The sequence below is a fragment of the Osmerus mordax genome, chromosome 8 (genome assembly GCF_038355195.1).
Source record: "Osmerus mordax isolate fOsmMor3 chromosome 8, fOsmMor3.pri, whole genome shotgun sequence".
NCBI classification, from domain to species: domain Eukaryota; kingdom Metazoa; phylum Chordata; class Actinopteri; order Osmeriformes; family Osmeridae; genus Osmerus; species Osmerus mordax.
The window spans coordinates 17,952,595-17,968,322 of record NC_090057.1 but is presented as its reverse complement, the minus strand read 5'-3'; the positions used below and the strand labels follow the sequence as shown (position 1 = coordinate 17,968,322).

At 44.4% G+C, this 15,728-nt stretch overlaps 1 protein-coding gene across 2 annotated transcripts in view; it reads right to left on the bottom strand.

Moving 5' to 3' along the window:
* Window positions 1–3,336: 3,336 nt before the first annotated feature.
* The window catches only part of lpgat1 (lysophosphatidylglycerol acyltransferase 1), a 29,354-nt gene continuing 16,962 nt past the window's right edge, over window positions 3,337–15,728 (bottom strand). For both annotated transcript variants that reach the window (XM_067242440.1, XM_067242439.1), the window contains exons 7-8: window positions 6,302–6,408; window positions 3,337–6,217 (exon numbers count right to left, since the gene is read on the bottom strand). In XM_067242440.1, the coding sequence (XP_067098541.1) occupies window positions 6,066–6,217; window positions 6,302–6,408 (259 nt within the window). In that variant the 3' untranslated portion in view covers window positions 3,337–6,065. The remainder of the gene's footprint in view (window positions 6,218–6,301; window positions 6,409–15,728) is intronic.

Below are 15,728 nucleotides of genomic sequence, written 5' to 3'. Positions count from 1 at the left end.
ATCAGCTTATATTGTACATTACACATCACAATTGTGTGTCATATCACAAAGTAAAATGAGTAAATAGTTATCACCCTGGCCTCTTTTCTTGTGGCGTTTCTGCAGCTGCCTTGCAGTAAAGCTATAGTTAGCCTAGCTATCCCACAAGTTAACAGATGCTAAACGAATGTTCTGCCAAAGGTAGTCACGCGTGTTTTCGTGACGTTAGTGACGCAGTGACGTTAGTAACGTCAGTGACTGTGGCTAGCAAATTAGCCACCGTTAGCTTCACTTTTCGCCACAAAAACTTAACTTAAGCCTAAACCATGCAACGGAACGTAAATTCCAATAGAAGCAACTCAATCGCTACCAAGACGAAACGTTTGACACCTACGTTGTCTATGTAGGCCAAATATTGACTGAGTTTTAGGGGGGGCAAAAAATAAATAAAAAATAAATAAATAATAATAATATATATGTGAGAGAACAAAGGTTGTGCTCTCGCCGAAGGCGTGGCTGATTATAGGGGGGATAGAGGAGGGGTTTAAAGGGAGACTGGGCCGAGGCAGAGAAGGCTGGTCGGAGTGGAGCATTCTGAGAGATGGGTGGTGAGCGTTCGCAGTCACCAGGACTGCCGGCGACGAAGTTAGTGAGTGTTCGATTGAGTGCCAGAGTGCAGTGGTGTTGGGGTGTCTACTGGGGGTTTGGCCCAGCTTGAGGGTGCCGTGCTTTCACCGAGTTGGGGAGGGTGGAGTGTGGTCCAGGGAGAGCCCAACTTCCCCTGCCTGTGTAGCCTGTGCGGTGCCCTGGAGTATTCCTCCCAGGCTTATGAATTTTAGAGAACCATTGTCCTGACCTAATAAAGACCTTTTATATTGTTACCACCCTTGTACCTGTGTTCTTCCAGGCTGACATACTTAGCAGTAACTTCCAGCTCCACGAACGAACCTACATTTATTACAATATGTTATTCCTATTCACTGGGGTGTCTCCCCTTAACCTCTTCTGTTGTCCTTGGGTTGCTTTGACCCATTTTCAAATTATTTCCATATCAGAAATTTGGGTTTCCTTCAACCAAAACATTTTTAAACCTAAAAGAAGAATGTGTATGGTACCGTACAATGCTATTCACAAGTTATATAAATGATAATTTCACTACTTTCATTGAAATTTGGATTTTTCATTCACTTTTATAGCATTTTTCAAAAAGAATAAATATAACATTGAAAGAAAGAAATGGTGAAAACACCCACAAAAGACTCAAAAGGCACAACAAAAAAGCCACAAAAAGGTATAAAAAAAAGACCAAAACGTAGAAAAAAGTTTACATTACATCCTCATGTGTTCTCCCTTTCCTAGGAACACAGAAAAAGAATGTGTAACTAAGTTTAGTGTCATTCATGTACTATCTCTTCTCATATTCCAGTTTTTCTATCTCCAGCCTTGTTTTTTTAATTAAAAGCCTCTTATACTCTATATATCGAGCCTCTTATACTCTATATCGAGCTCCAGGGTTCTTTTATACAGGGCCCTCACATTGTCTGCTCCAACCTGAAACAAATAAAGAACATTGTCCCTTTGCAAGGCACACTTGGAGAAAGTTGAAGGTGTCCATTTGACTACCGTGTTTCAAGGTTCATTGCTCATACCTTGTGTCTTTATCTTGGCCTTAAAGTGGAGGCCCTAGGCTCAGGGGGAGGAAAAAGTTCCTATTCCTGCTGAGTTTAACACCATAGCAATTTAAACAATTGAGTCATATTTTAAATGAGCACTTTAAGGACTTGTCTCTCATGTTCAGACCACCACCAAGTCATTACAGACACTTCAATCACAGCCACACGTTCACACACTCTCACCATCTGTGTAGCAAGTGGTAAAAAAAATCCAAGGTGTACCCCCAAAATGCTCTCTGAGCAGGCAGACACAGTTTCCTGATCATCTAGGACAGGGGTGGACAACCCTGGTCCTCGAGAGCCACTGTTCTGCATGTTTTAGATGTTTCCCTGCTCCAGCACACCTGTTTCAAATGAATGGGTTGTTATCAAGCTCTGTGGAAGCCAAATCAGGTGCTCTCGAGGACCCTGGTGGACAACCTCCACTTGAGAAAGTAAATGGCATATTTGATCAATAATCAGCAACCACATATGGCATACATACTGGCGTATGACTATTAGTTTCACTGTTACCTCTGTATGGCACAGTGGGACGACAGTGGGTGGTGGCAGCAACACCACAGTATTTCCTGTCACTGCAGAGAACAATAATATATTTCACTCCTACAATATTCATAAATAATTGTTGAATGAACATGGTCACATAGATTACTTGAAACATACATATGCCTGGGTTTCCAATCTGCTGCCACCATGGTCTGAAGAAATGCCCCCTTCCACTCCTTCCATCATGGGGCAACCCCGATAGCTGGAGAGGGCCAGCTCCTCAGCAGGAGTGAAGTCTTATGGAAGGGGGCCACCTCCAGTTCTTTGCCTAATTTTTCTTCCTGTTGGCTGCAAGCAATTTCATTGTTCTATAGGCCCTATGTATACCAATATCCTACAAAAGGGACTGACTCAAGCAATTCAGACTTGTACTTGTTGGCCTTAAAATATGTGAAAGTATTGCCTTCTACTACTTACCATTTTGAATTATGTTTTTATATTTATTTTGTTATTTGCTCCCACGTTCGTTTGCCACTGCCAGGGTTGCAACTAAAATAATACAGCAACAAAAGTTTAACGTTATGGAATGCACAAGTGTATGTGTAATTATGGTCACATCTTGTACCTGGGGCAGTGATATCAATAAGTCGTGTAGCTTACGCATTTACAGCGTCTGCTATTTTCTGCGAGCTTGGCAGCAGCGACTTTGTTGATTTTTGCCTGTATTATTAAATGCCTGTATTCCTGATATGTTTGTATTACAATATTTCACGCAGGAGGAGTAGACAAAGTTTGTAGGATTATCGTCTGCTCCTCCTGCGTGAAATATGCGGCTCTTGTTTTGTCCATGTTTGCGATTTGACATACGGTGCAAACACCGCCCCTTTATGTGAACGCGCACGTCTCTAGATTGGAAAGATCTGGGTTGAGTTAATAACTGCCGTCGTGATACCGTTTATCGTGATTGCGATTGGGGGTCAGATGGCTGAGCGGTTAGGGAAGCAGGCTACTAATCAAAAGGTTGCCGGTTTGATTCCTGGCTGTGAAAAATGACATTGTGTCCTTGGGCAAGGCACTTCAGCCTACTTGCCTCGAGGGAATGTCCCTGTACTCTACAAGTAGACGTCAACAGTCAATATTTACAGTGGATGTCCATTGGAATATTTTAGGTAGAAACAAAACAAACAAACTTTTGGGATCTTTATAACCATCAGATTTATTCCAGCACAATTTATTTGTGTTGTAAAATGGCTGTGTAGCTAGGAAGAAAAGGAGAAGTACAAAATGGAAAATTACAGACAGTTCTAATACAATTTGTTTAAATTCCTAGTATTTCTTTCCTTCCTAAAACCATATCTAGGAAAATATTTTCCCTGCATTCTTTGAAGCGACAGTCAAAAATAAAAAAGCAGATGTTTTACTTTGTCACTCTCACATTGAAGGGCAATCTCAAACGGCTGCTAGCAAAAACCATATTTATGGCCTGTCTTGAAGTGGGCTCCTAGTCTCCCAAGCCAGCTAGCTCTCTCTGCATTTCATAACAGCCTCTTTCCCTCCATATTTAGAGGAATCCCTACCAAAACGCACTCTAGTGAATTCTTCATTTACCGTAACCGGTACAGCTTGTCTTTAGTGTTTCACCTTACTACATAATACAATGTCATCCATGATTAACGTTTAAAACAACTGGGAGCTGCATCATTGCAAGGACGCGTCTTAATTTTCCTTCAAAGTGAAAAGTGATTTCTTTAACAAAGGCCCAGTTTTATTCTGCCCCCTTTGAACCGACCATGAGACTTTCGTCGACCCCCCCCAGCCTGCTCCACTGACGTCTCAGGACCAGCTAGGGGGGAATACCATGGTTAGAGATCCCCTGCCTCTCTGGTCAACACCACTGCAGCCCCTCAGCCCACTTGTGGGGGGGGGGGGGGGGGGGGGGGGGGGGGGTAGTGTTTGGTAGGAACTGGGCCTGCGAGTGTGAATGAGCAGAGACAGTGCAGGAGCAGGGACCAACACAATAACATCCAGGTCAGAGGTCACACCAAAGCAACAGTGGAACACTGACAGAAGTGACGGCTGGAAACCTTGCCCTTCTCCATTTTCTTTTTCCACATTCATGATATTTCGAACTAAATCAGAAATGGTAAGGACCAAATATGAGAGATAACTTTACAGTCGTTCAAAAACTATGAAGTCTTCCTCAACTTTGTTATGTACAAGATTAAACAATGACGTAAGGACAATAGTTCAAGTAACTTAAAAACAAAATAAAATTTGACCACTAAGTGATTTGCCGTCAACTCCGATGTCGGAGCGTTATCACAGCATTAATTATATATATATATATATAGAAAGAAAGAAGGGGGGGGAGACAACCACACACTCACTCAGGCAGGTTATGCTGTAAATTTACAGTAATGACTCCTATGAATCTTTAAGCCAAAATCAAACACTTTGAATTCAGAGCATTAGGGTATTGTTTTTATAAAAAGATCTAGTTTTTTTCCATTGGGTCATTTTCTCACTCCATGACACTAAGCTTATGGCTAAAACATTTGTTAAACTATGGAGTCCAATGAGGGGAATTCAGTTGCTCTGCCTCTTTCCCTGGGTCGCTGAGATTATCCTACATACAGAGACCCACGCTGGCTCTGTGTGTGTGCAAAGGTGGGCTTGTGCACACGTGCCTGTGTGTGTGTAACCGAATATTCATGAGAACCCAGGAAGTGAAGAGGGGTGTTGTGGATCCCTGTTCCAGGAGTTTTTCCCCCCCATGGAAATTTGGATCAGTGTTGCCGCTTGTGCCATCAGGGGTTACATCATCAGCTATTGGGCACTTCTCTGGCCCTGCCTCCGCCCCCAAAATCCTGGCCTTCCCCTCTGCAATCCCCCCCATCCCATGTTTGTCTGTCATGGAAGCAGTCCTTCCCAGAGCCTGACCACCCCCCTGCCCGGCCCAGCCAGCATCCCTGTAGACCCAGAAGGACCACTAGTGTAAACAAGATCCTTCCACCAGCTCAGAATACAGTCTGAGGCTTCAAAAACAAAGTATTGAGGGGAAACACAGACAGCAACAACATCGAAGACAAATTAAAATGGCTGTTAGGGCTTGCGGGGACAGGACCCAACAAAAATAGACAAACAAGAAAAAAATAAAAAAATAAAGTACAAATTATAATAAAATACTAACGTCTACCGTTTGGGAATATTTCCCAGGGTGGGAGGGCAGTTATGGATCCTTAGTGCAATGAAAGCCAGAGGAGGGCTAGGCTGTGTAGTTCCTCAACACATACAACTCCTCTCTCTGGGGGGGAGGGGGCTTGGAGGGTTTCAGCAGGCTTGGAGGGAGAGGTCCAGGGAGGAAGGGTTCAACAGGGGCAGTAAGAGGGAGACATGATGCTGACACTCAGACATCTGTGCACACACATACGAAACACAGTAACACTACTAAACCAGGATACAGGAGAGTCCAGTCCAGAATGACCTCTTGGGGTAGTCCTGAGCCTCATTCTCATTTTAGAATTAAAAACCAATGTAATGTGTGTGTCTTATGAAAGTGTGTAAACATTAAATTGTGTGTATGTGTGTGGGGTGATGCTGTATCTACTGTATCTTACCAAGTGTACTGTATCAGCGTGCTGCGTTAGCAGAATGTGTAAACATGATTATGTTCATATGTATGGTGCTGATCAACTGCGTCTGTGTGTACTCATGTATCCGGGATAGGGGAGAGAAAAGGGAACAAGGGGTAGTGGGCGCCTCTGCATTGTTTTGTTTTCTTCTTCCTCTTTTAAAAAACCCCAGTCCCTCCATTTTGCAAATGTACATTCATCCATCGTGGGAGAGGGAGGGGGAGAGGAGGGGTGTGTAGAGCAGAGGGTCTGCTGGGATTCTGCACCTCCCCTCACCCTCCCTCCTCCAGTGCACTCAGAACAGACAGCAGTAGAAGTACTGGAGAACGCTGTACCACATGTAGCCCGAGGCAAAGGCGAGAGATTGGATGATGCACAGCCACATGGGGTCAAGGGTCATCGCCCGGGAAACAGCCTCCTTCTGACCCTTGGGTGGCGGGAAGGCTCCTGTGGGTTTAGAGAGGCAGGTAGGTGTGGTTGGTCAGTAGGCTGGATAGACAGTGCTGTTCTGCAGGTGTGGATGCTACTAACCTGTTTCATAGAAGTGGGCTAGCAGATCCTCCTTCTCCACAAACCTCTGATACAGCCAGTCTGTGAGGGGTTCTGTCTCCACAGGAACCTCCTTGATGGGGTACAACCTGAGAGAGACACAGAATAAGAAAGACATACAAAGAGAAAGAGGAGGCGGCACTAATGAAGTCTTACTCAGCCATGGTGAGCTTCATTGATTCCTTTTTGAAGCCAAAACTCAAGTGTCCCACTCAGTCTATCGAGCAATGTAGTGCATGTGTGTATGTGTTGTCTGTCTAGAATGCAAACGTGTGTGTTCCAGCCTCAGCTCTTTTAAGAGCTCATTAGCTGGCAAGCTGTGACAGGGGAGACAGTAGTGCTGAGGGGAGGTTGCCTGTGGGAGCATCCAGCCCCCTGAAAACAGCCTGAGATAGGGAAAACAACAGCACAAACAACAAGAAATCCCTCTCTCTCTCGACTGTTAACGTGGAAAAACTACCACCAGGTAGCTAAATGCTGGTGTCAATATGTGTAATATGACTCCGGTACACTGTTGCAGATTTTGCTACATGACAAGACTTGCACCCAAGTCATAGTAAGAAATGTAATTCTTTGATCAATCTCCCTTCTGGCTGACAAGGTCATTTTGTGTGTGCTACTCCTATTTTGGCCAGCAGATGTCCCTAGTGGGCTGCTCTCTCAGACAGAGCTGTCTGGAATCACATCCAGACAGGGCCGAGGTGACTGTCTCCTCCCTGGGAAAAATGCCTTTCCATAGCCACAGCCCCACTCCCTCAACAGCCTCTGCTAGGAGCGGTTAAAGGTTTGGTGAAGCAAGGTCATAAGACATTCAGCAAGCTAAGCTATGCTGCTACAAATGCTATACTGGTACTCAAATAGCTATTACATGAACAGGACCTTAGGCTGACAACGAGAATGTGTGTTTTTGTGTGTGTGTGTGTGTGTGTGTGTGGGGGTGGTTGACAAGTGGTGACTTGCGTTGTGTGGAATGTGCATGGGGACTGCAGCACACGGTGGAACACGGTTGGTGGTGAGGGACGACTAACCGCTGTATACATCACTTCCTCTTTATCACCTTTTACCGCCGGTGGGTGTCAGGTCACAGCCCGTGCATACGAAAGACAAGAGAGAAGCTGTCTTTCACTTGAGTAGGAAAGAGATCATAAGCGTTTCCTGTATGGTGCTGCCCAGAAATGTATCCATCTTCTGTGGTTCTCAAGTGGTTTCAGCAAGGTCCTCCAATTCTAACTCTTCTTCTGTCTGTCTGTCTGTCTGCCCCCCCACCCGTTCCTCATCTGCTACAGAGCAGTTGGTTTATGTTCTGTAGACTGCCTAGTCTGAGTGGTTTATGCTGGCTCGGCCTAGTCACTTGTGACCCGATACTGCCATTAGAGCCCTACAGGGCTATCAGGTCTCCTGCCTGTCACGGGACATCACAAACACCACTAGCACTGCTGTGTTCACGTTTAACTACCGTTCAGAACAGAGGTCCCGTTTTACCAAACTTCAACCAGGTAGGCCAACTGTACAGGCCCTGTACAGCGTTATCCTAAGGGTCAAGAGAATAGAGCCCTAATAACTGCCTGTTTTTTCCACTTTTTTTTACCACTTGGTATCAACTACCACTCATGGGACTGGTAACAAGAAGCTCCTGGGTGTGATCCTTGCTTGACGCCTGTCGCTGTGCCTCGATGCTCAGACAGGGTATCTCCCGGGTCTTTCTGCGTGGAGTTAACATGTTCTCCCTGTGTGTGTTGCCCCCGGCAAAGAACCCAATAAAAAAACAACATGCAAAACAGATTGCTGTTGGACGCCCTGGCATGCCTGTGTTCAGCCACTCCCTACATGCGTTGTGAGAGTTATAAAACTTCCTTCTTAAATACCAGATGGGCTTAAAATGACCAAGACCCTTCAGGTTTCACATTTGATCAAGTATCAAGTATAGATACAGGATTGTGAAAACTACACCTATAGCAGATAGCTTCCCAAATCCAACAGGGCTGTACTTGACACCAATGCCAAACAAGCCAAGTTTGCTTAGCCATGAACCTGGACATGAAACTGTTCTAAATGGCCTTTGACCTTATAGTGGATCTTTGAGATCTTACTATTTTATCTTTATCTTACTGGTTTCCAGACCATCACACGTTCTTACATTTACATTACATTTAGTCATTTAGCAGACGCTCTTATCCAGAGCGACTTACAGTAAGTACAGGGACATTCTACCCTGAGGCAAGTAGGGTGAAGTGCCTTGCTCAAGGACACAACGTCATTTGGCATGGCCGGGAATCGAACTGGCAACCTTCAGATTACTAGTCCGCTTCCCTAACCGCTCAGCCACCTGACTCCCACGTTCTTGGTAAGCGGGTTGTCCTAGTCTGGTCTGGCGTGGTCTGGGCATCCCCAGGGGCCAGGGGTAAACCGATAGGCCGGTAATCCTTGAGATGGAGGGAAGTGGAGATGGGTTGGGCCGCTTAAGAGGTGTTAGGGCTGTTTAGGCCTCGGTTAGCAGGTGGCTGTCTGTGTTTTACTCCTGTTAAAATATTAATTCAGGGGATCTTTACTGTTCCACCTCTCTGCAGTGAGAGCGGCTGAGACCCAAGACCTGATTTAATGACAAATCTGGGCTAAAATGACCAGTGGTGGTTCATGGAACATGCTGGTATGGAGGTATGTAGGCCAGTTCAATAAAAATTTATTAAGTTCCCACAGCTGGTGTGGTGGGTTCATTTTTCCATGACTTTGAACCTCTTGCCACTTCAGTGGTCACACGTGGGGACCGGGATGAAAGTGTTTGGAAGTGAAGTCCTTCGGGCTATGTGCTTGCTGCTACAACCCATTACGGTGTAATGTTGTGCGATGCAGTAGAGTGTAACCGGTTGCTGCATCTGTTACTGTGTGGAGCAGTAGTCCTGAACCACGGAGAGCTGGTAACCACAGTACTGGAGAGCTGGTTACCATCGCATAATTTTGGAGGATGGTCCTGTCCACTCACTCCTTCTCTTCACCTTAACCTACTTGGCACAGGAGTGGCCTGCAAACCTGACACCCTGCTGTGCAGTGCCGGACCGACAGCTGGGTCCCTCCAGTTCCTCCTTTCAGCAGCCCTGCCATTCCTTCTCTCAGAAGCCCTCCCATTTCTCCTGTCAGCAGCCCTCTGCCAGCCCTCCCATTACTCCTGTCGGTCAGCCCTCCCATTCCTCCTGTCAGCAGCCCTCCACCAGCTCTCCTGTCCACCAGCAGCCCTCCGCCAACCCTCCCATTCATCCTCTCAGCAGCCCTCCACCAGCCCTCCCATTCCTCCTGTCAGCAGCCCTCCACCAGCCCTCCCATTCCTCCTGTCAGCAGCCCTCCCATTCCTCCTGTCCACCAGCAGGACTCCACCAGCCCTCCCATTCCTTCAGTCTGTCAGCCCTCCACCATCGCTCCCATTCCACCTCTCAGCAGTCCTCAACCAGACCTGCCTGCCAGGGTTTACTGAATAGTTTGAACATGCGCTATGAGAACAACTTCACAAATCTATACTAAATGGGCTAACGCAAATAATAACACTGATAAGGGATAATGCACAACAAGGTTTACATTTTCATAAAATAATGGACAATGCAGAAGCGTGAACCGTCCAGGTCAGGTGAAACAACAGTGTACCAAAAGAAAGTTGTCAGAAACACTAACAAATCCAATATTACCAACATTTGGATCAATTTCTATTTGGTAAGAGCGTAATGGTTGTCACTGCTGTCTACTGTCACTAGTTTGGACCACAGCTGCCCTTCCTGTCTCCAGCTGTACAGTGTGTGCGGTTGCTGGGTGGAGGGTGGTGGTGCTGCCCAGTGTTGCCACAGTTACTTTGAAAAAGTAACTTAGTTACGTTACAGTTACTTGATTTTAAAAGTAACTAAATTCTATTACAAGTTACTTCATTAGTTACATTCAGCAGCTGCCGACAACACCCCCGCCGCCTCATTATAAAAATAGGTGCGTTTGACTTCATGCAGCGAAGTCGAACACACCTATTGACAACCGTCTCTATAAGTTTGACTGTGCAGTGCTGCGACTCCAAATGTTTCTTCAAATTTGACGTCATGTTTTTGTAGCTTGATAGCACTTTGTCGCCACCAGCACAGAGTGTACAACGAACCTTGATATTTCCATCTGACAAATACTCAAAATAGTGATTGTATTTCCAACTCAAAAATGCGCATTTCTCTCTCTCCTGCTACATTGTTGTTTGTGTCGCTGAGTGGTAGGTCTATGTATATACACGTGACCCTTGTGCTGAAAACGTGACTTAATTGTCGCATAGGCTTTACTCCCAGAGACGCAAGAAGAAATAAAATATATATTTTACTATTAATGACAAAATAGTAACGCACAGTGACTTGGACAAGTAACTTTAATCTGATTACTGGTTTGGAAATAGTAACGCGTTAGATTACTCGTTACTGACAAAAGTGGTCAGTTTAGAGTAACGCGTTACTAAGTAATGCGTTACTAAGTAACGTGTTACCGCCATCACTGGTGCTGCCCTAGCTGCTGATGCGCGTCCTACTCCCCTAAAACAAGAAGGCTGCCCTGCTCAACGGCCCTTTAAGCTCCTGCCGGACCATGGCCGGCCAACGTTATGGCAAACCCTCAAAACACACAAACACTCGGATGTGAGCCATTGATTGTCCGTTGTGACATGACGCATCTCTAATGAGCGCACACAGAGCAAGACAGCAACAGCAAGTGAAGCATCTGGAGCAAAGGCTGTGGGCAGGCTGTCCTTGTTTCTATAGAGTTGTGGAGAACACACAGAGAGACTGTTCCTTCTTACCCAAGATAACACAGGTTCCATAAAAACAGACTGATTAAAGGCCCTGAGATTATAGTCATATCAGGCTACCATAGGAACGGTATCACAAGAGGCTGAGTTTTTAGCATACTGATATCGTTACTACTAGATAAGAGATTAAGCTTCAACAGTCATGACTAAAAAGTACAGTGTGCTGCCGATGACTCGCAGTTATAAACAGCTATAACGATCCTTGCGCTATCAAAGGGCATATACAAAACTCCTCACAACCTCTTATCTAAAGTCAAACAGACAAGAGTCCACTGGTTAATTACGATCTTTAGTCTACAATTTGTATAGTTCCAGTAAACTGTTTGGAATAGAACACCAGAACACACACCGCCCTACCCTAGTTAGCTGCACCCAAATCAATTCTACTCTACCTTACTCAACTCCACTTCCATTCCTACCCCACTTAAATGTACCTTACCTCAACTAGAAGTGTGAAAAACCAAGGAAACTTCTAAACAATAAAAAGATAACTCCATCCTATGGATCAAGACATCTCTCTCTTGAATATAATGCAATTTCCCTTTAATAAAATGATAAAATGGATTAAGGAAGATAACTGAATTCAAACTCACACTGGCCTACACCTGAGCATAAATAGCACTTAATGACATCCTGGTCAAAGACACAATCTCTTGGATGACATTAGGGCTGGATACTAAATGTGTGACCATATCAATGTTAGATTTGTTTGTCCAAAAATAAATATTTTATTCTCGTCCATCAAATATATACTTGCTGCACAAAATATTTTTGTAAAAGGTTGGTCCTCATGGTTCACGTATAAGACACTTCTTTGAAATGCATGAAAAAGCCAATTTCTCTGATATGAAATGCAATGATTAGCACTAAAACAAAGGATACAGATATTAAAAGTTCATAGAACTGAAATGTAAGCCGATAAAAGCTTTGAAATTATTACGTAACAATTATATTTTTCTTTGGTATAATTTAAAAAGCCATACTTTTTAAGTACAGTATGCTTGAAATCTGGGTACTTATCACAAATACATGCAGACTGTAGCCAGCAAACTATACCATTCACAGAACCACCTACCTATTCTTAAAGTTATTATGTCGTTTCCATTCTATTTTCACACCCAGATGTTAAAATATTTGCTAAACAAACGCAGAAACTTTGTTCCATTGTGTATCCACGCCTAGATCTCCCATGAGTGTACCCTAGATGCCAACCATATTTCAAAGGAACATAGTGCAGTATTGGACAGGACAGCCTACCAACACCATTCTAAACACAGGGTAGGTACACCAGCTGTGTGAAATAAAACAATTTCTCACTAGTAGCCAGCCACAGTCAACATTACGTTCTTCCAAACCTCAAACAAGCATCGTTCTGTGTGTGTGTGTTAGGGTTCAATGTCCTCAGTGTGGTCTGTTAGACCAATTTTTGGTTGGAGTTCTCACATTTACCGCTACTCTCCAGCACTCCTCACCCAAACCAGGCATGCCAACAGGTCAGGGGTAAATAAGGTGAGAACGCTACGGCGAACCCCAGACCCTTTAGGGAGGTCCGGTCCCCCGGAAGAAAATGTCTTAAATTTTAAAGTTAAATGCATCAATCTAGTGCACTTTGAGAGCAAAATTAAGAGTCTAGATCAATGAAGAAAACCTCTCCCCACACTGCCACTGATTGGCTGTGAGGTTTAGGCATTAGGAGTGACGATTGGTTCCAGAGCCAGTTGTAAAGTTGCAAAGCACGGGTAAAATGCTGTGTTGGCCAAGGCCATGACCCCCCCCCCCCCCCCCCCCCCCACGTAGGTGACCCATTTTGGTTTCAAAAAGGTGAGTCTCACCTAAAGGTGAGGAGTTTGCATGCCTGCCAAACACAGAGGGACAACTGAGTCAGAGGAAGAATGAGAGAAAGACCAGAGCTACACCAGATAAGCCATTCAACTGGCCTCAATAAACTGAAATATCTGATATGACTGCAGATGAGTGTGTGCACGATCACAAGCAGGTGTGCGGTCTGATGAGCAGGCAGGCTTCCACTCCAATAAATCCCTATTCACACAACCTCAGAACCAGCAGTCAGAAAAGCAGGCAGCGGCACAGAGGACAATATGCCTTCCTTCTCCCCACATCTCACCTTTGAATGACAGATGTTAATGAGGTTGGTGTACAGAGATTATAATACTGCCAGAATTGAGATTATGCCGGAGAGAGGCAGTGGGAGAGGGAGGGATCTGGAGAGGGAGAAAGGGTTCAGGTAGAAGTGCATGGTGCTTTGTGTGGCTTGCTGTGAAACGCCTCTCATTAGCTGTCTGAATGTCTCTATCCCAGATTCAGAGGACACAAAAGGCTGAATGACCAGAGCCAGAGAGGGGAACAGCCTACACTACCCATACACAGACTATACTACAGAACACTGAACACACATCTGTAGCCTCCACTTAATCAGCAGACCACATTAATGCTCTTGTTGACTGCACCTGGACTCATGTAGGCCTCTCTTGGCTAAGCTATGCCTCATCCACAGCCAGAGAATGTGTGTAGCTCACATGACCGTACGTGTGTGTGTGGTGTCTCACTATCTGTCTCTCAGTTTGGAGACCCTGCCACTCTGGGTGGGGGACAGCCATCGTTTCCACAGCCCAGCTCAGAGTCCCATAGGTGTGGCTTCTCCTGACTGACTCTCTAATTACGGCTCTAATGAGTCTTTAGCTTTCATCTAGCCTCCAGGGCAGCTCCTGGTCCTGGGCCTGGGATCCTTACGTCAACCCTGAACATGGGAGAGGAGAGCCCCACAGCCCCTCAGACATGTGCTCCTGGGGGAGAGGCTGTCCCTGTACTTCCCAGAGCCTCCACAACACTTACGAAAACTAAAAAGAACCACCTCTCCGTCTTCTGCCTCCGCCAGCCAGTCAAGTGTCAGTTTACATCCTTGTCTTTCCAGACTCGTACAATAAATGTAGTGTAGTCTATTTGGTTAGGGACATCCAAGCAAAGAGTGAGTGTCTTCCCTTAAATATATATATTTTCTATAACGATTTTATAGTCGTTCTTAACAGATGTTTGAGCAAAATTCTGTGTTAACTATAAGAGGTATCATGTTGCTGTTAGTTGTCATCTAGATTGTACTGTATACAATGGTATGCTAAAGCCATATGTTGTTCGTCTCCTGGATCTTGCCATCTTGGCAAATCCAATTAGCCTGCCAGTACAGTTTAGCCATTTTGTATTTAGCTAATTAAAGGACAAAACTGCAGTCATGTACCTGACCATGTTAAAAGACATACGTGTTCAATTTGGTCCAATACACCTTTGTCCACTGCACTTCCTCTAATGACCTTCAAAGACTCAGAGCATTATTTCTTAAGTGTTTAGCCTAGCATTAACACCAATTACGTAATTTTGGGTGACTACTATTTATTTGATATTATTTATAGTAATTAGCTATTTTCTAGCATTTCAATTAACAATATATATTTTTCATTTGTACCACCAAATTCTAACCAGTTCATCCTTGAGTCCAAACTCAATTTTTATTTATTTTATTTGAATACATTCCGTTTAACCCTTGTGTTATCTTCGGGTCATTCTGACCCATCAGTCATTGTGATCCACCATCGTATTGCGAAAACTTTACTGCATACAAAAACAAAGTGAGGAATTTTCTTTTAACTGTCGGGCTGTCTCAGACCCCCACATTGCAAAGGTTAAAAGAAAATGCTATTTATTTGTTTTTGTATTGGGTAACATTGGGTAAACACAACGATGGTTCGTTGTGAACCTTTGGGTCATGTGACCCAAAAGCAGCACATGGGTTAAGGCTGTCGTAAATAAATCCTAAACTAAGCTAGCTCGTTGCAATGTGGCTACCTGTTTTTTGTTTAAAATGCTGCCAAGAACACACCCCAGAAGATGGGTCAGGTATAGCGCCATCATGTTTGTTTTAATAGTTCTTGTTTTAATATTTCTAACAGTGTGTGCACAAGAGAAATAAAGCAAGTGCAAGGAAGAGAAAGAGAAAAAAAGCAAAAGAGGAAAGAGAGGATGAGAGAGACAGAGGGAGGGATTAGAACCTCAGTCCTGGTCTGCCAGCAATAGTCAGTCATTGATGGATCCTCTGTTCTGGCCTGAACGCTCCCAACTGCTGTCCTTATCTCCTTCATTACAGGAGCGTCATATTGACACAGTATCTTAACAACTGTAATGTGTGTCAAGGTGTGAGATGGGAAATTCCTATGACCAACATGCTATATGTTGGTCACTTAGATGATGCTAAGGAAGTTCTCTCAGTACAAGTATAATAAATGATCCCAATTTATTTATTTAATGCTATGGAGAGGTATGGAATGGAAATTATAGTATGAGTGTGCCACGGATGATTTCAATCTACAGTGCATCTGGAAAGCCCCACTCACAGCCCAACGGAGTGGTATCAGACTCATATTCTGACTAGAATTATGAGTATGACAACATCAGGCTAATGTTATAGCCTTATTCAAAATCTCAAATATTTTTTTGTATGATGCAACAAGTTTGGAACACCTATTTTTGGCCAGTTTCTCCCATTCTTCTTTGCAGGTCCTCTCAAGCTCCATCAGGTTGAATGGG